General features: G+C 42.2%; 1 protein-coding gene across 3 annotated transcripts in view; it reads left to right on the forward strand.

Annotated features, from left to right (window-relative positions):
• The first annotated feature begins 232 nt into the window (after nt 1–232).
• MAK (male germ cell associated kinase) overlaps nt 233–20,470 on the forward strand; it is a 76,672-nt gene continuing 56,434 nt past the window's right edge. For 2 of the 3 annotated variants that reach the window (XM_030928747.1, XM_030928748.1), the window contains exons 1-3: nt 7,921–8,250; nt 19,195–19,249; nt 20,150–20,271. In XM_030928747.1, coding sequence (XP_030784607.1) covers nt 8,150–8,250; nt 19,195–19,249; nt 20,150–20,271 — 278 coding nt within the window. In that variant the 5' untranslated portion in view covers nt 7,921–8,149. Of the gene's footprint in view, nt 307–7,920; nt 8,251–19,194; nt 19,250–20,149; nt 20,272–20,470 lie in introns of those variants that run through there. The other variant, XM_030928749.1, reaches the window with a different exon arrangement.

The raw sequence follows: 20,470 nt of genomic DNA on the forward strand, positions 1-20,470 counted from the left end.
AAAACAAAATAAAGGGTAAACAAACCAACTTCTGATAAAGAACTGACTGAAAAGGTAATCAACTCCTCTAAACCCCAAGTCTAAATGGCACACTTGCTGCAGCTCAGCCGACGGTTCCCCTGCTCCCTGAAGCCCCCCCCGAGAAGGCGGGGCCTGTGGGATTGGCGGGGATTTCCCGCGAGGCCACGCCCTCTCTGGGCGGGCCGTAGGACCGCCTGCTGCCCCCGCCGTTTCCTAGGAGATGAAACACACAAGACGCCGAAGCTTCCCAAGTGAGCGAACTAGGTAAGTGGCCGCTGCGTGCAGGTAATCCCGAGCGGGCTGCGGGGCCACCACCCTCTGTCCGACCCAGCCCGAGCCCGACTTGCGAGGCTGGCCAGGCATGTCCCCTCGGCGCCCTGTGCTACCAGGGCCAATCTCCGCCGGGAGACGGGTCCCTGACGCCGGTAGGAGAAGTACTGGAGGGAGGAGGGTCCCCAGAGGGGCGGAGCGGGCGGGAGTGGTCCGCCCGAGGGAAGGCAGTGGGTGTCTCCCAGACCTCCGGACCGCTTCCCGCCTCCTGGACCACGGGGGCCGGCCTGTCGTGGGAGGATGACGGCGGGGCGTCCCTTAGCCTGAGAGACCCCCTAGCCGAACCTCTCCTCCGGGGCCTCCCACCTCTGCGCCCTCCTCCTCTCCCCTGCTGCTTGGGCTGGCGGTGGAAACTGCTTTTAGGACAGAGAGGCAGGATTGGGTCTCAGGGAGGACGCGGAATTGAGTTCAGAACTGTTGCAAAATCTAAAAGAAGGGAGAAAAACGGGAACTAGGTCCGACTTCAGCCCTCGCTGGTGCATTCCAAAGGACGCTCAGATGAAAGTAGTATCCCTCACACCCGCGTCCCCCCGACGGCGCCGGACTGCAGGAGCCGGGGGACGCCACCTTCTTCCACCACGCGGTCCCCGGAGCCTTTTAAGGGCCCTGGTTTGCAGAGTGGGATCAGAAAGCGTGTGACGAAACCTGTCCCTTTTCTGCAAATAATACGTTTTAATTTAGGGACAGGTCAAGAGTGCGGTGTCGAGAGCAATAAAACTGGTTTTTAGTGGTTAGTAATCTCAACCCTACAAGGAAAGAGCTGTATGCAATTATGTTTAGATAATCGTTTAAAAGACACAGACATTTGTTCTAATGGTAACGGAATTCTCAAAGAGGGAAGCCAAAGTTATCGGACTTAATTTATTCAGAAAGACAACCCACTAAGTGAAATAATGGTGAAGACAAAAGTTACTTTCCAGCTTTTCGGTGGGGCCCCGCCTCCCCGGCCCTTCGATTCCCGAGGCTTGACCCGCAGGGAGAGAGTTCCCCCGACCGTGTCACCGCCTGCTTCCACTGCAGGCGCCAGGCAGGACGTTTAATCTTTTCGTCGGGGTGGAGTTTGTTTATTTGTGTGTAAGCTTTGAAATAATTTGTGAATATCAGCACAGAGAACTGTGCTTTTGTATTTTAAGATATAGTCTTTGTTTTTCCATCGTAATAGCTTTATTTAATTTCTGTAAACCTTCGACTTGGTTAGTTTGGGATCTTTTTTCCTGTGTTGCTTTTTAAAGAATTTGGTTACTTTTAAAACGTTAATTACTCTTTTGTTATGTATTAGAAGCGTTAATGCCAGCCTCGGAGTGGCATAATTATAGTATGTGCTAGAAAGCCAAGTTGAAGACATCCAAGTCTTATCTGTTCAGTGATTGGCAGACACTAGTTTTACCCTTCATTTGCCCTCTATGTTCATCTTCTTTAATCTTATCTAAATCTCTTATTAGCTGGCAAAAGCTGTTGAGAATAAAGGCCAGATTTACAACAACTGTGCACTTAAATAAACGGTAATTATGAACTTAGATGAAAAAGTTGAAAACTGGAATGAGAGATAAATTATAAGGGTATTTATTTTTGTGTAGGTCTATAATTAAACCTCTAAATAAGCATCTTTTTCTTTAACCCATAGGAAAGTCAATAACTATTATAGCTTGATTGTAGAAAATTCCAGGTTTTCAACAATTCTGTTAAATTGAGGATGATAGTTAAATTTACTTGGGTTTTGTGTTGTTGCATATGTATCATATCTATATATATTCATGTACATAAGAAACTGTGTTAATATATCCCTATTTTGTAGAATTAGTTTTCCATGGATCAACAGAGAAGAATATATGTAACTTGTAGAGAAATATTATTGTGCGTGAACTGTAGAATCATGGGAAGCCTGTGTTTAAGGAACATAGACTGCTTTTTGATTAGTAATCAGTAGTTACTATGCTACGTTGATAAAAGTAGTTGCTTATGTGCTATCAGGGAACAGGGACGTGGAAATCATGATTTTTTTTAAAAGCTTTACCTTTATATCTGTGTCTCTAGATTAGACCATTGTCCTTGTATGTTCAGGGGATAGAAGAAACAGTTGCAATGATCAGCTTCTCACCCTGGGCAGCTGTTGATTTTGTAATTAATACAGTTCAAAAGGAGGCTTTCCAAAGTTTTTTCTTAGGGAGCGTAGTATGTAAACTCGTTTTACTTAAAGGTTAGCTAGGGCTTAAATGGGACAGATCCTCACAGAACCACTAATCTGACCTTTTAAAAATCTATGTCATGTCCATAATCCTCACCACTCCACCCCTCCAACAGAAAGGAGCTGGGAAATGGTCTTGTTCCTTGCTTATTCTTCCCTCAATATAAGTACACCCTATCCTATAGCCATCATCAGTGGACAGACAATTGGTGTTGCCAGTGTTTATTCAGAAGTTGATTGGTTAGGCTTGGAATGAAGTTGCCACAATAGCTACTCGCAAAGACGCTGTGCGTGCCCCCGTCTGGTCCAAAAGTCATCGGTGACTGAATGCTCTATTGTGTTGATAGTGCTGGTACAGCTTCAGGTCACCCTCCCACCCCAGGGCGGTGGCAATGGGGTGGCTGATGGCCTTAACAGTGGAAGAGAGAGGTGTAATTAATTCTTATTTTTTAGATTGTTGGGCCAATGAAGGTAAATATTTTTGTCACTCTGTTTCCACTTCCCTGAATAACACTCGCTACCATCATTACCATGCTACTAGAGGCAGCTCCCTCTTCCATTCCCTTCTCAAGTAATATGTCCTTTTTCAGAATTGCCTACATTACTTTTCTACCCTTCATACCCTCAAATGCTTGTCCTTGGTTAGGTGTTAACATGAAAATAATTTGGTTAAAAAAAAAGATGATGCTATCGTACCATTATGTTTCTGAATTAAATAATTTTCATGTCCGGGTGCAGTGGTTCATGCCTGTAAATCCCAGCACTTTGGAGGCCAAGGCAGGTGGATCACATGAGGTCAGGAGTTCAAGACCAGCCTGGCCAACATGGTGAAACCCTGTCTCTATTAAAAATACAGAAATTAGCTGGGCATGGTGGCAGGTGCCTGTAAGCCCAACTACTTGGGAGGCTGAGGCAGGAGAGTCGCTTGAACCCAGGAGGTGGAGGTTGCAGTGAGCAGAGATAGCACCACTGCACTCCAGCCTAGGCAACAGAGCTGTAGGAGATCGGTCAGGGTGGTAGGAAAAATCGTAGAAAGATGCAAACCTTCTTGGAAGGCCAGGGGTTTGCAAAGCTTCGAAAGAAAATTTGACCGAAGGCAGCTGAATTCTCTTAAGAGCTTAGGTTAGATAACAAGGGAAGGTAAAGTTAAGTTAGTTTACTTAGGCCTCAGAACCTGGCATTTAATCATCTGTGGGCAGGACTGCTCTCTTGGGGGTGGTGGGGGCGGGGGGGGGGGGGGACCATGTTGATTACCCACAAGTGTGTTAACTCAAAGCCTTTGTCATTAAATCTGTGCTGAATAAATGCCCACAGCACCAGCTGGTCAGGGCCATGGTTTACAGCACCCTGCTGTGGTCTGTGTGCTGCCCGGTCCCCTAGCCTGCTCTTTCACTGGATACCTGTACCTGAGTGCATTCTTTGATCTGTCATTCAGCCAGGGTCTGCAGGTCGGTCCCAGCACAGAGGGTTTCACCATGAGACACCATATCTGTCTCAAATAATAATAATTATAATAATAATTTTCATGAGAGGAGCTCCACCTAGATTCTTTCTCCCTTAACCATTCAAGTTCTAAGGTCTCACTCTTTCCCTTTACTGTTTTTATTATTTTTCACTGGTCTGAATGACCCAGAGGTAGCCCTAGGGTTTAGTCAGGTTATGGAGTAGTCCCACTTCACTTTCCAGTTAATCAGCAATATCTTAGTGTTTGAGTGAGGAGCTGCATTAGGAATCTTAAGGTGGAGGTTGGGGTAGGTGGCTTGAGTTGTGGAGCTTAGTCTGCATGGTTGTGGAGCAAAGAGGATGTTTTATTTAGCCTCATTAGGGATAGTAAGAGCTGGCACCAATTCCTAAGAATGGCTTGTTTAAAAGTTGTAGACGGGCCTGGAAAACCAACAGCTTCAAGCCAAATGCGCCTATTGGATTGACTCCATCGTTGATTCTCTAGTTGATCCTAGACAGGTCATTTAATCCTTCCATGTTTTTATTTTACGATCTTACTGTCATGAGGAACATGATGGCCTTTTGTGCAAATATATTCTCTATATGCTTACTTAATCAGAAAGAATCAGTAAACCTAGAGTGAACATATTTCCTAAAAGAGATAGCTATATGCCACCTTAAATAGGGTAGCTAGAAAAGAGTGTACAGTTGCAAAATACTGATTTAATAAAATCCTAAATGAGAAGAAATATACTTTAGTCCATGTTTTGTTTAACGTAGTACAAAACAAAACAACCCTAAAGATTTTTCCAAATTATATTTGCTTATAGAGATAAAGGCAAAATGAAGAAAAGCAAATTCATGTTTTGATCAGAAACCATGTAGAGAGAGAGATTGCCTTTCTCTACATTAATGCCTTAATATTTGGAATCAGTTCTATGCATAAGGTGACAATGACTTACAAAAACTATTCTTTCTCAGGCAAATGGGGAACCATTTGCTGGTATTTATGATTATTAGCTCGGGCTTAATCTGACAAAAATGAAGAAAATCCTAAATAGAAATGGAATCTGCTGTCATGGTCTCTTTTTCAAGATCCTCGCCATGGAGTTAGCATAGCCTAAATTATTTTATATGTGCCTTTGAAGGGATTGTTACCTACATGAAATAAGAGAAATGTTAAATACATACTCCCTATTATCATTATTATTATTTTGAGACAGAGTCTCGCTCTGTTGCCCAGGCCAGAGTGCAGTGGTGCAATCTTGGCTCACTGTAACCTCTGCCTCCCGGGTTCAAGTGATTCTCCTGCCTCAGCCTCCTTAGTAACTGGGGCTACAGGACTGCACCACCACACCCAGCTAATTTTTGTATTTTCAGTAGAGACGAAGTTTCACCATGTTGGCCAGGCTGGTCTCAAACACCTGATCTCAGGAGATCCACCTGCCTTGGCCTCCCAAAGTGTTGGGATTACAGGCATGAGCCACGGTGCCCGGCCCACACTCCCTGTTATTAAAAGCCCCACAGGATTCTTCTCAAGTTTTCTGTGAACAGATACATTCCTGTAAATAGGAAACAACATAGCTTTACTATGCCTCTCTGCACGCTTATGTCTGCTCATGTTTATGTTTCTTTTCCTGGAAAGGCTGTGTTGGGAAATCTTAAGTATTTTGACAAATATAATATGTCCTTGTTGGTCTTAGATTCCTGCATATAATAGAGAAGCAGTTTCTATGATGTAAATGAAAGTGCTACAGTGAGAGAAAAATATTCTTTGAATGAAGAACTAAGTGATAAAAGGTACTTTAAAACAAACTACAGACACACTTCGGAGATACTGTGGTAGTTTAGCTCCAGACCACGGCAATAAAGTGAATATTGCAATAAAGCAAGTCACACATGTTTTTGGGTTTCAAAGTACATATACAAATTATGTTTACATTATACTGTAGTCTATTTAGTATACAATAGCATTTTGTCTAGAAAAATAATATATATACCTTAATTTAAAAATATCTTATTGCAGCCGGGTGCAGTGGCTCACACCTGTAATCCCAACACATTGGGAGGTGGAGGCAGGTGGATCACTTGAGGTCAGGAGTTTGAGACAAGCCTGGCCACCATGGTGAAACCCTGTTTCTACTAAAAATACAAAAAATAACTGGGCGTGGTAGCTTGTGCCTATAGTCCCAGCTACTCAAGAGGCTGTCCAAAAAAAAAAAAAAAAAAAATCTTATTGCTAAAAAATGCTCATTATCTGAGCCTTCAGTGAGTCATAATCATTTTGCTAGTGGAGGTTTTTTGCCTCTTTGTTGATGGCTGCTGACCGATCAGGGTGGTGGCTGCTGAAGGTTGGGATGGCTGTGACCGTTTCTCAAAATAAGACAACAATGATATTTGCTACATTGACAGACTTTTCCTTTCATAAAAGGTTTATCTGTAATATGTGAGACTGTTTGATAGCATTTTACCTACAGTAGAACTTCTTTCAAGATTGAAGTCAGTCTTCTCAAATCCTGCCACTGCTTTGCCAACTCAGTGTATGTAATATTCTAAATCCTTTGTTCTTGACTGGGCACTGGTTCATGCCTGTAATCCCAGTACTTTGGGAGGCCAAGGCAGGTGGATCACTGAGGCCAGGAGTTCGAGACCAGCTTGGCCAACATGGCAAAACCCCATCTCTACTAAAAGCATAAAAATTAGCCAGGTGTGTTGGTACGCACCTGTAATCCCAGCTACTGGGGGAGTGATGGTGATGGGTGAGGTCTGAGGGACGAAAATCACTTGATCCTGGGAGGCGGAGGTTGCAGTGAGCCAAGATTGTGCCACTGCACTCCAACCAGAGTCTCACTCTGTCTCAAAAAAAACACAAAACAACACATTCTTTTTTGTCTTTTTAGCGGTGTTAATAGCAGCTCTACTAGAAGTAGATTCCATCTCAATAAAACATTTTCTTTGTTTATCCATAAGAAACAATTCCTCACTCATTCAAGTTTGATTATGAGATTACAACATTTCAGTCACATCTTCAGGCTCCACTTCCCTTTTTTATTTATTAAAAAAAATTATATTTAGAGACAGAGTCTTACTCTGTCACCCAGGATGGAGTTTAGTGGTGTGGTCATAGCTCACTGTAACCTTGAACTCCTGGGCTCAAGCAATCCTCGTGCCTCAGCCTCCCAAGTAGCTGGGACTACAAGCGTGCCACCAAGCCCAGCTAATTTTTTAGTTTATGTAATGAAGGGTATGATATGGTGCCCAGGCTGGTCTCAAACTCCTGGCCTCAACAATCCTCCTGTCTTGGCCTCCCAAATCAATGGGATTACAGGCATCAGCCACCACGCCCAGCTGTTTCTTATTTCTTTGTATGAATCTAGTGTGACACTAAATTCTAATTAGTATTTAAATTTTTCTTAGTTTGGTGTAAAATAAAGTAGCATGTTATTTAAATAGAATACGAAATTTTAAAATAATGCTATTCCTTTCATACAAAACAAAAGTTTGCTTTATACTTACCTTACCCAATTGGGGTACTTATATTCCACAGAAAATTTACAAATAATACAGTTTTAAATAATATGCCAAATTAAATACGATACAAAAATTGATTCAAAGAATGGATATAATATAGACATCAATCTTCCAAGATCTGATTTGGAATAATATAGATTATATTTAGTAACAAAGGAATCATACAAGCCATTATGCCATTATCGAACATAAATAGCACAGTACCATGTAAATGAGGCATTTACCAAGTGAGTATTACCAGTGAGTTATATGTGAACTTCATTTTAGATAGACAAATGAGTTACTGACAAATAGTTAACACAATAGTATTTATATTATTTATAATTTTTCCCTTTGCTCTAAGTTGCCAGTACAATTTTTGAAGAGACTTGTTAATGAAAATTCATGATATCCTTGTTTTCTTTCTTTAGGGTGTCTATAAGAATGGAAGCACTGTTTCCTTGCCAGATTCCTTCATGCTGTATCTCGTGAACCTTTGTAATCTTGGGGAGGAGCCTGTATTGAATGATGACAAACCTGTCACCAGTGTAGCAACAACAGTGTGAGAGCAAAAACAAATAAAAATTAAGAAGCGTTCAAATTTACATTCAACAAGGAAGTCATTTCAATCAACAACTTCTGCTGCATTATTTTTCCAAGATGAACCGATACACAACCATGAGACAGTTGGGGGACGGCACGTATGGGAGTGTGCTTATGGGCAAGAGTAATGAATCCGGGGAGCTGGTGGCCATCAAAAGGTACTGTGTGTGACACTGCCAACTTCACCTTTGAAAACTCTGCTCTTTGTTTTCCTGTCCTCACTTAAGAATATATACCAGGACAGGCCAGGTGCGGTGGCTCACGCCTGTAATGCCAGCACTTTGGGAGGCCGAGGTGGGTGGATCATGAGGTTAGGAGTTTGAGACCAGCCTGGCCAACATGGTGAAACCCTGTCTCTACTAAAAATGCAAAAATTAGCCGGGCATGGTGGCGTGCACCTGTAATCCCAGCTACTCAGGAGGCTGAGGCAGGAGAATTGCTTGAACCCGGGAGGTGGAGGTTGCAGTGAGCTGAGATCATGCCACCACACTCCAACCTGGATGACAGAGTGAGACTCCGTCTAAAAAAAAAGAAAAAGAAAATATATATATACACACACACACACATACACACACACAAGCACAGGCTGGGTGCAGTGGCTCATGCCTGTAATCCCAGCACTTTGGGTTGAGGTCAGGAGTTTGAGACCAGTTTGGCCAACATGGTGAAACCCTATCTCTACTAAAAATACAAAATTTAGCCAGGCATGGTGGTGCACACCTGTAATCCCAGCTACTCGGGAGGCTGAGGCACGAGAATCACTTGAACCCGGGAGGCAGAGGTTGCAGTGAGCTGAGATTGCACCACTGCACTCCAGCCTGGGCAACAGAAGGAGACTCCATCTCAAAAAAAAAAAAAAAAATACATATGTATATATATACACACATACACACATACACACACACAAGCACAGAAGGAGGTCTAGTTTAGATCAAATAGCATTTGGCTCACGTGGAATGTCATTCTTGGAAAAGAACATTGCCAAAGAGGAATTCTGCTGTTTTTCGTGTATATTATTTTAATTGCCAGGCTTGTCCAGCTACACTGAAAAACCAAAACATATGAGTGCCTCCTTTTTCATATATATAATACATTTGGACCAAAACTATAGGTAATCTTTGGGATGTTCTTCCAAATTTATTTGTTGTTTTTCACTTTTGTTTGTGTTTTTTGAGATGGGGGTCACCCTCTGTTGCCCAGGCTGGGGTGCTGTGGCGTGATCATGGCTCACTGCAGTCTTGACCTACCAGGCTCAAGCGATCTACCTACCTCGGCCTCCCAAAGTGCTGGAATTACAGGCGTGAACCACCATTCCTGACCTGTTTTTCACATTTAAAGTTGAGTGCAGAGTAGGGCTTATAATTTCTTTAAAACAAGGTCTCAAAATCAGATGGTATTCACAATGTCAAATTGAGTTCTGAATGATATATGTTATATTCCTGAACTTATGAAATAGAATTAATTGTTTTTAACTTGTTTTTAATCCACTGTGTTTTTCTATTGCTGCATAACAAAATACCCCCAAAGCTTAGTGATTTAAAAGAAGATACATTTATTAATTCATATAGTTTCTGTGGGTCAGGAATTTGGAAGTAGCTTAGCTGGGTAGTTCTGGCTTGGGTTCTCTCATGGCAGTCAGATAATTGGCCAAAGTTGCAGTTATCCGAAGGCTTGACTGGGGCTGGAGGATCTACTTCCAAGGTGGCTCACTCTTGGTTTGCTAGGGCTGCTGTAACAAAGTACCACAGACTGGGTGGCTTAAACAACAGAGATTTATTTCCTCACAGTTCTGGAGGCAAGAAGGGCAAGATCAAGGTATCTGCAGTTTGGTTTCTTCTGAGGCCTCTCTCCTGGGCTTGTAGACAGCCACATCCTCTCTAGGTCTTTATATGTTCTTCTCATTGTGCATGTCTGTGTCCACATTTCCCCCCTATTTTTTTTTCAAGACAGAGTTTCACTCTGTCACCCAGGCTGAGGTATGGTGGTGCAAACATAGCTCAGTATAGCCTCAGCCTCCAGAGCCTGAACCGTCCTCCTGCCTCAGCCTCCAGACTAGTTGGGACTATAGGTATGTACCACCACACTTGGCTAATTTTTTAAAAATATTTTTGTAGAGATGGGGTCTTGCCATGTTGCCCAGGCTCCTCTTATAAGGACACCAGTCATATCAGATTTGGGCCTACCTGAAAAACCTCAGGTAACCTTAATTACCTTTTTAAAGACCCTATCTTCAGATACTGTCACACTGTGAAAGTCTAGGGGCTAGGACTTCAATATAGGAGTTTTGGGGGACACAGTTCAACCCATCACACTCACTCACAGGGTTGGCATATTTGTACTGGCTTTTGGCAAGAGGCACCTCAGTTCCCTTTTCCAGAGGCTCCTTCCTTGGGCCTTTCCAGAGGGTTGTTTGAATAGCCCCGGGACACGGTGGTCGGCTTCCCCCAGAACCTGTCTCAGACTCATCGGATACAAATCTCCACATCACCACATCAACCAAATTATAACAATCTAAAATTTAAATGCTTTAGCAAGAGTTTTAAAATACTATGATCTAAACCATCACATGTACAAGTAAATAACTTCATAAAATATTTTTAAACAGTCATTATCATCAGATAAGTAAATATATAATATACAATATTGGAAATGAAAAATTTATTGAATAGGCTTAATAAAATTCAATACTCATTTGTGATTTGATGAATTTAAAAAAATCCTTGGTTTCTTAAAAACCTTTTGATTAAAAAAAGCCTCTTGGCTGAACACAGTGGCTCACACCTATAATCCCAGCACTTTAGGAGGGTGAGGCAGGAGGATCACTTGAACCTAGGAGTTTGAGACCAGCTTGGCAACATGGTGAAACCCCACCTCTACAGAAAATACAAAAATTAATTGGGCATGGTAGCACGCACCTGCAGTCCCAGCCACTTGGGAGGCTGAGGTGGGACGATTGCTTGAGCCCAGGAGGTCGAGGCTGCAGTGAGCCAAGATAGTGCCACCACTACTGCACTTCAGCCTAGGTGACCTAGTGAGACCCTATCTTAAAAAAAAAAACAAAACTCTTAGCAAATAGGAACAAAAAGAAACTTCCCTAACCTGAGAAAACCTATATAATTCATATTAATATGAAATATCAGAAGTAATATCAGTACATTTAGTTTGAAAACCCCAAATGCCTGCTAGCAGTCCTGCTGATTAGAATTGCATTGGGGATACTCACTATTGCAATAAGACAGAAACCTAAGAAATGAGTGTTATTAGACAAAATGAGCTGAAATAGCCCTCATTTGTAGATTAAATGGTTATATAAATTCACACAAAAAAATACTTTATTATACACAAATACATCCATATAGAAAAATATTTTTAAAGGCATGGAAAGATACACCCAAAAATCCATGATAGCCGTGGTTTCTGGGGAGAAGGGAAGGAGAATCAGAAGGGGCGCTGGGTCTTGGGTGTGGTCCCACAGATGGTTATTACTGTCTGGTTTTATATGACAAAATGTTCATCATTTTTTTCTGAGTGGCAAAATATGGTATTTGTTTTATTCTTCAAAAATATGGTATTTTGTGTTGTTTTGTTTTGTTTTGAGATGGAGTCTCGCTCTGTTGCCCAGGCTGGAGTGCAGTGGCGCTATCTCAGCTCACCACAACCTCCGCCTCCCGGGTTCAAACAATTCTCCTGCCTCAGCCTCCCGAGTAGCTGAATTATAGGTATGTGCTTCCACGCCCGGCTAATTTTGCATTTTTAGTAGGGACAGGGTTTCTCCATGTCGGTCAGGCTGGTCTTGAACTCACAACCTCAGGTGATTCACCAGCCTCAGCCTCCCAAAGTGCTGGGATTACAGGCGCGAGCCACCGTGCCCAGCCTACTGTACTCTTTTTTAAATGGGAAAGCAAAAGCTTTCCCACATCCCATCCAGAATGCATCAGGTTTCTTCTCATTGATCAGAAGTGTACCACATGGCATCCCTAGCTGCAGAGAGGATGGGAAACTGATTACTTAGCTGAGCATTTTATATCCCTGTGTAAAAGCTGACTCTGAATGAAGAGGAAGAGAAGGAGGGCTTTCGGCTAGTCGGCTTACCATGTGTCTGCCACATGCAGCATCTACTGTGTGCTGAGCAGTGCTCCACCTTAGGCAAGGATGGAGCAAAAGTGAATGAGAAGAGGAGTCCCATGGAAGACTTGAAGAAAATTGAAAAATTCATTTATCACAGAATTGTTAAACTACTACTGTGTTTCATGATCAGGACAAAATGGGGACAAGATAGATGTCTTACAGTATACTCAGAAAGACCAACAGATTCAAGAAGTTACAACATCAAGTTTGCTACGTCCTATGATGGGGGAATATTGGGTCCCATGGGAGCCTAGAGAAGCCACACTGGAAAGGTATCATAAAAGGCTTCCTAAATCAATGAGACCTCAAGAATGAGAGAAAATTATTTTTTTTTAAAGTGGGGGGTGGATGGGGAAATGCTCCAGGGAGTAAGAAATAGTATGTATGAAGCCCTGGAGGCAAGAGAGAGTGTGTGAGGGCCTAACTGGGGCTGAGTAACTGAAAGAAGCGTAGGTGACTGGAATGTGGATTACAAGTGGGGCAGAGGAGGGACGTGAGGCTAACAGGTGAAGTCGTGAAGCCAGATGAAGGAGTCTGTATATCTTGAGGACTAGAAGGTCATGAAGGATTTTAAGCAGAATTGTTCATGTGATCAAATTTTTAGAAATGGCTGGTTAGCAGAAGACTGGAGACTTGATTGAAGAGGTCAAGACTGGACACAGGGTAGCCAGTTAGAAGATTGGTACAGTCATCTTGGTTAGAGTTAGAAGGTCAGTGCAGTCATCTTGGTTAGAAGTGGTGGTGGCCTGACAGGAAAATAACTTTGGGGATGGATGTAAGTGGATACAGTCAAGGGACATTTAGGAAGCAGGCTGTATAGAAACTGGTGACTGGGCATGAGGGTGGAGGGTGGAGTAAAAGATGGGGAAGAATCCAGGCTAACTCCTGGGATTCTGGCTTAAATGTATGGTGGTGGTGCCATGTACCATGTCAAGGAGGGGAAAATCACAGGCTTTAGGGGTAAAGCTGAATTCAGTCTGGGGCACAATGACTTTAAGATGACTTTTAGTCAATTGAATATTTGTATTTAAATCTCAAAACAGAGGTGCAAGCTAATGATTTGGAATGGTTAGTCTACAGATGGTAATTGAAACTCTCTAGAGGGAGAAGAAAAGAGAGGTCCTCATTTGAAGCACTGAGAAACCATGGCATATAAAGGATGGGCCCTGGAATAGGATCTTACAAAAAAGTCTAAGGAACTACCAGAGAAATAGGGGAGAAACCAGGAGAGTGTAGAAAATATCTGAAACCGAGGGAAAGATCTAAAGAAGCAGAAACGTGTATCAAGAAGTCTTGAGTGTGGTGATTCCAGAGCTCTTTCAATGGCTCAACATTTACCCAAGAAATGCAGATGTTTTCTATGATTTTCATGCTGAGTGGTTAGCATTGTTTTTGTCCTCAAATGTGTCATCTAATGACCACCTTATGGCTACTTCACCTCCAGGCATTACATCCATGCTCAAGGAGGGAAGAAAAGAGAATAATACCGGCAAACTCTTCTCATCTTTTATGAAGAAGTAATAATTCTTTCCCAGGAAGTCCTCAAGGACATCCCCTTACATCTTACTGGCTAGCACTGGGTCACGTGGCCTCTCTTACTTCCAAAGGAGGCTGAGAGAGTATTTACTCTTCCAGTCTCTGTTTTAGGAGGCAGAAGGAAAGGGGCTGGAAATGGCCCTGTGATATTTCAACAATATCATCTCCTGTGGTGTTCCTTGGGTTTGGGGAATATGACATAACTGGCGGCCGTGGTGAGCATTGTTCCAGTGGAATAGTAGAAGCCAGACCGTAGTGGGACAAGGAGTAGCGGGAAGTAGGGCAGTGGAGGCGTGGAGCTTTGGAGAGCTGTGAAGGATGAGTTACTGAGTTGCTAAGAAAGACACAAAAGGGTTTCCCAGTGTCAGGAAGAGTCCGCCTGAAAATACATGGGATGAATGTGAAAGTGGAGCTGCTGGGAGCATTTTCATGACTTTTCTTTCCACCTCCACCCATCTGTATGGAGAGGGGAGACCGGAGGATGACAAGGCAGGAGCAGTGGAACGATGGGAGAAGGGGATGTTCAGAATGTGTGTGTGATCTTGAGAACATAGTGGATGAAAGGCTGATGGTGGGGCCAAGCAGGATGAGGAGGCAAGCCTTGCCACTCAGGTGGTTGTAGGAATAGCCACAAGTTGAACAAGAAAGAGGTTGTATAAAGAAGTTTCGAGGGTAATGACGGTGAAAAGGATAGGAGGTTATGATCAAGAGTCTGAAGTTGGAAAGGTTGTTAGGTCTTGGACAGCAGGACCGTTCCTCGTAACAAGGCGTTTATGAGTAACTGTGGTAGGACAGAGGTGAACATCTCTTAGGAGTTAAGCAACTGTGAAGGCAGGCTACTGGCAAGGTTAACAGTTTAACCTACACTGACGATTCTCTATAGCCGTTACTCCTCAAGTCTGAATGAGATAGTTATGTTATCTACAATAGAGTCATACAAGCAGGCTTTGCCATCTCTTTAAAGCCTGATATACAGGGATAAACTTTATCTGAAAATTACAGATACTAGAGTCCTCATTCTCCCTTCTTATTGTTTTTGTTTGTTACCAAAACAATTCACATCCCATAATAACCAATCAATCTTTTGCTTGGAGATAGAAAATTTTAGGCATTTCCAATTTAGACTTAAATATTCTAGGTGTATCTTGTTGGGTAACACTTTGAGATCCATTGATACTTTTCCCCTAAAATTAAAAATAAATTCCAGGCCGGGTGTGGTGGCTGACACCTGTAATCCGAACACTTTGGGAGGCAGATCACTTGAAGTCAGGAGTTACAGACCAGCCTGACCAACATGATGAAACCCCATTTCTACTAAAAATACAAAAATTAGCTGGTTGTGGTGGCGTGTGCCTGTAATCCCAGCTACTCAGGAGGCTGAGGCAGGAGAATCACTGGAACCCAGGAGGTGGAGGTTGCAGTGAGCCGAGATCATGCCACTGCACTCCAGCCCGGGCAACAGAGTGAGACTCTGTCTCAAAATAAATAAATAAATAATAAGTAAATTCTACATTGAATACATTTTGTGGAGTAGCTGAAGAAGAGCTGCCTAGCCTTAATTTTCAGAGTGGGCGGTAAACATGTCCCCTTGAAGGGAAACTGATTACCTGGAAGAAGGTGTTTTCATTTTAAAAACCTTTTAAACAAAAGAGCCAGAGTTGGGGGCTGGGAGTGGGGGGTTTCTGTTGAAATTAGACAAGTTCAGCTATGGAATTTAATAAGTTCCGTGTGTTACTAGTTACAGCGTTTAACACGTTCCATATGGAATTCAACAAATAGGAATTAAACCAGTTCAGAATTACGTTGAGAAGCAGAGAAGAAGCTGAATGCTAGCCCTCTGCTTTTCCGGAGTTGGCCTGAAGAAGCAAGGGCTTGGCATGACAGTTGGTAGATGACGGATAGGGTGGTGTAATCTGCTCATGTGAACATGGAGAAGAAAATCTGTGCCTAATTCAGCAGGCAAATCTTTTGAGCGGTCTAGAAATGCAGTCAAAACTGGCTAGGATATGTTGGAGGGGGAATGGTTAGAAGTTGAGAGAACGCTAGACTGAACAAAATAAGAGGTTCCTTTTTGACTATTTCCTTTGGGGAGTTTTAATTTAGATCACTGATATCTTGTCTTTTCTGCTGCCATTTTTTTAAAGTTATATACTTTATGTTAGAGGATGGTAGAAAGATTCCCTCACTTCATTAAGTTAATAAATATCTATTAAGCCCTCTGCCCTTTAAGAACCTGAGAGGTAGTTCCATTTCTGAAGTTGATTTCCTGTGTCAGATGGGAACACCATGGTACCATCTCTGATTTGTTCATTGCCCTGGCATGGAGTAGATATTGACGAATTAATAAATAACGAAAGATGGCAAGGACCCTAAAAGGAAATGCCTTTTCTTAGCTATTCTAAGCAATTGGTTTACCTTTAGGATAGTCATTTTGCAAGGAAACTTCTGTTGTAGATAGATACATGCATTGCCTTAGGGAAGTACTGCTGAGAAGTGGTATTTGCTGGAAAGAAGAAGAGATGAAGAGAGTACATCTGGATGGGTGAAGAGAACACAAATTTTTTTTTTTTTTTTTTTTTTTTTTTTTGAGACGGAGTTTCGCTCTTGTTGCCCCGGCTGGAGTGCAATGGCATGATCTCGGCTCACTGCAACCTCTGCCTCCCAGGTCCAAGCGATTCTCCTGCCTCAGTCTCCCAAGTAGCTGGGATTATAAGCATGCGCCACCACGCCCAGCTAATTTTTGTATTTTTAGTAGAGACGGGGTTTCTCCATGTTGGCCAGGCTGGTCTCAAATTCCTGACCTCAGGTGATCTACCCACCTTGGCCTCCCAAAGTGCTGAGATTACAGGCATGGGCCACCACGCCAGGCCCAGAATTTTAAAAGTATCCAATCTTTTAGAAGCCAAATAAAAATATGTTCAAGTTACTTTTCACAGTTCAGTGATAATTGAAACTTTCATTCTACCTGTAAGATCTGCACTCTCACTGGGCATGCTGGTGTGCGCCTGTAGTCCCAGCTACTCCGGAGGCTGAGGCAGGCGGACTGCTTGAGCTCAAAAGTTAGAGGCTGTGGCGCGCTATGACCGAGCCTGTGAATAGCCACTGCACTCCAGCCTGGGCAACACAGGGAGACTTTGTCTCTAAAAAAAAAAAAATCTGAGGCAAGGAGCAGTGGCTCACACCTGTAATCCCAGCACTTTGGGAGACTGAGGCGGGCGGATCACGAGGTCAGGAGATGGAGACCATCCTGGGTAACAGGGTGAAACCCCGTCTCTGCTGAAAATACAAAAAATCCGCCAGGCGTGGTGGCTGGCGCCTATAGTCCCAGCTAGTTGGTATACTGAGGCAGGAGAATGGCGTGAACTCAGGAGACAGAGCTTGCAGTGACCCGAGATTGTACCACTGCACTCCAGCCTGGGTGACAGAGCAAGACCCTGTCTAAAAACAACAACAAAAAAAATCAAATCTGGCCGGGCATGGGCACATTATGCTTCAGCAGGACATTTTATAAATCTGTAGCACTGAAAGGTATCTTTTAATAAGCTAGTAAACCCCCATTTCATCACACTTCTTCATAAATGTCTAGTACCTGAGTAACTGCAAATGAAATTCTCATTCACTAAGGATATTTTGGAAATAATAGCAGTGATGACCTTTATGTCATCTTCGTGATGTCCTTTATGTCATCTTACAGTCAATAACAGATATTGGTAAAAATGAAAACATCTAGTAGTTATTGAGTGCTGAACTAAGCAGTTTGCAAGAAGCTCTTCTTATGCAGTAGTTTCTACTGTATGGCTAACTAAGAAATTTGAGGCATAGACTGGTCATTGGGTAACTTGTCCAAAGTCCTACAGTGAGTGACTGGGCCAGGATTTGAATCCAGGCAGTGTGGTTCCAACGCCTCTGTTCTTGGCCATGATGTTGTGCTGCCAATTTTTACTCATTTCCTCACCTGTGTGTTATACCCCATAGAGCCTCTGGATCATAAGGATTATTGTAATTAATAAAGACAATGCTAAGCTTCCCAAGGATCTTCTGGAACATCTCGGTAGGAGATTATATTACTAAATGAAAGCAGCATGGCGTATTTGGTTTTTCTTTTTCACAGCCCAGCCTTATAATTCCCATACCTGAAGAAACATTTTTTAGAATATGAATCCTGTTTTTTATCCCGTGTTTTGTATGGTGACTAAAAATCTGTTCATATAAAAACACATGTTCATGTAAAAACACAACAACGAACTATGGTGTATATAGTGGAAATACTTTTTACCCTAAATACACTTTTGGTATATTTATCTCTAGTAGAAACCAACATTGGGATGAAAGAGGGGAAGTAAAGAACAAAATTCAAGAAAGCCATTTCTTTTTTTGAGACAGAGTCTCATCTGTCGCCCAGGCTGGAGTGCGGTGGTGCAATCTCAGCTCACTACAAACTCTGCCTCCTGGATTCCAGAGATTCTCCTGCCTCAGCCTCCCTAGTAGCTGGGACTACAGGTGCCTGCCACCACGCCCAGCTAATTTTTTTGTATTTTTAGTAGAGACGCGGTTTCACCATGTTAGCCAGGATGGTCTTGAACTCCTGACCTTGTGATCCGCCCGCCTCACCCTCTCAGAGTGCTGGGATTACAGGCATGAGCCACTGCTCCTGAAAGCCATTTCTTTTTTTTTTTTTTTTTTTTTTTTTTTTTTTTTGAAACGGAGTCTCACTCTGTCGCCCGGGCTGGAGTGCAGTGGCCTGATCTCAGCTCACTGCAAGCTCCGCCTCCCGGGTTTATGCCATTCTCCTGCCTCAGCCTCCGAGTAGCTGGGACTACAGGCGCCCGCCACCTTGCCCGGCTAGTTTTTTGTTTTTTTTAGTAGAGATGGGGTTTCACCGTGTTAGCCAGGATGGTCAAGAAAGCCATTTCTAACGTTTAGAGTTACTTCTGAATTTTTGCCGACTTAAATAATTTAAGTAAGGAGACATTTAACTATGGGCCTCTTGTCTAAAGCTGATGTAATGATATGAGAGTTATCAGATCAGATTATTTGACTACATTTGCTCAAAATTTGTGGTTTCTTTTCCTAACTCCCTCTGAAGTATAATGTTTTGTATTTATCTCTTAAGTTCTAAAAAGAGAGGAACTTGAAAGTTCTTAAACTTGACCGTTTAAGAAAGGCACAATTAAACTGATTAGAGAAATGTTAAGAACTCACCCAGAAAGGAAGATTAATGGTAATTTTTTCACTTTTGCGTTAAAGCTGATGTTTGGATGTGACATAGGCCTAACAAGTAGCCTTGAGATATAGGAGGTGATTTCCTTGTAAGGATGAGGAAAGGGAGAGAGAGCTCGTCCAAAGTGAACCAATGCTGGAGTAAGAAAGCCGGCAGCGTAATGTGTGTCTTTGAATTCTCAATCCCTGAACACTAAACTTTCCCTAATTTATTTTAGGATGAAGAGAAAGTTCTATTCTTGGGATGAGTGCATGAACTTGAGAGAAGTTAAGGTAAAATCCTAAAGATGAAAAGAACCTGGAAGGCCTCATGCTACCTGAGGATAGTAGTTAAGATTATTTTATTCTCTGTGGGAAGCATTCTGAAGATAATTGTGTTTGTTTTTCCTTTATATTCATTTCTCATTTCTTTTGGTTCTGATGTCAGTGGAGAACAGCATATAATTATATCCTCACATTTGAAAGTTCACTTTCACTTTTAAGAGAGCATCTTAAAATCATATTACGCAAAGACAACTTTTCTTTTCTTTTTTTTTGAGACAGAGTCTTACTCTGTCACCCAGGCTGGAATGCAGTGGCATGATCTCGGCTCACTGCAACCTCCACCTCCTGGGTTCAAACGATTCTCCTGCCTCAGCTTCCCGAGTAGCTGGGACTACAGGTGTGTGTCACCATGCCCAGGTAATTTTTGTATTTTTAGTAGACACAAGGTCTCACCATGTTGGCCAGGCTGGTCTCAGAACTCCTGACCTCAGGTGATCCGCCCACCTCAGCCTCCCAAAGTGCTGAGATAGCAGGCATGAGCCACCGCGCTCAGCCACCAAAGACATCTTTTTAAATAACTACATACTATTTCCTTAGATTTTATGCTTAAAGATTTGGATATAATTTTGGATACCTTTGCATGGTTAAGTCAGACAAAAGTTAGACCTATTTATAAACCAAGGGAAAAATGTAACAGATTGAAATGTTTAATAGCTATTGCTGGCTTGATTTATTGTTTGCACTTAATGTTCATTACTTAAAGCAATTATGGAGATATTAAAATATAATTAATTAATGAACCCAGGAGAAATGGAAAATTACATAATTATCATACTTAGCATTGATACGATTTTGCCAACTTTTATAAGTTTTTTACAGAAATGTTAATGCGTATTTGTTATTTTTCAGTCTCTGAAGAAACTTAATCATGCCAATGTTATTAAATTGAAAGAAGTTATCAGAGAAAATGACCATCTTTATTTTATATTTGAATATATGAAAGAAAACCTCTATCAATTAATGAAAGACAGGTATGTTTTTATTCACATTTTCCCGTTATTCCCTCCATGAGTTCTTTTGATCCTTTCAATATGTCATACTTTACGAGATAAAAATTGATCACTCCAAAAGGTAAATTTAAATTAACTAGTTCTGTTACCTTTATCAAAGGGTAACATTTAACACTGAAGAAGAACCAGCTGTGACATAGCCAGCATCTTCCTGTTGTAA

This window comes from Rhinopithecus roxellana, chromosome 4 (assembly GCF_007565055.1).
Source record: "Rhinopithecus roxellana isolate Shanxi Qingling chromosome 4, ASM756505v1, whole genome shotgun sequence".
NCBI classification, from domain to species: Eukaryota; Metazoa; Chordata; class Mammalia; order Primates; family Cercopithecidae; genus Rhinopithecus; species Rhinopithecus roxellana.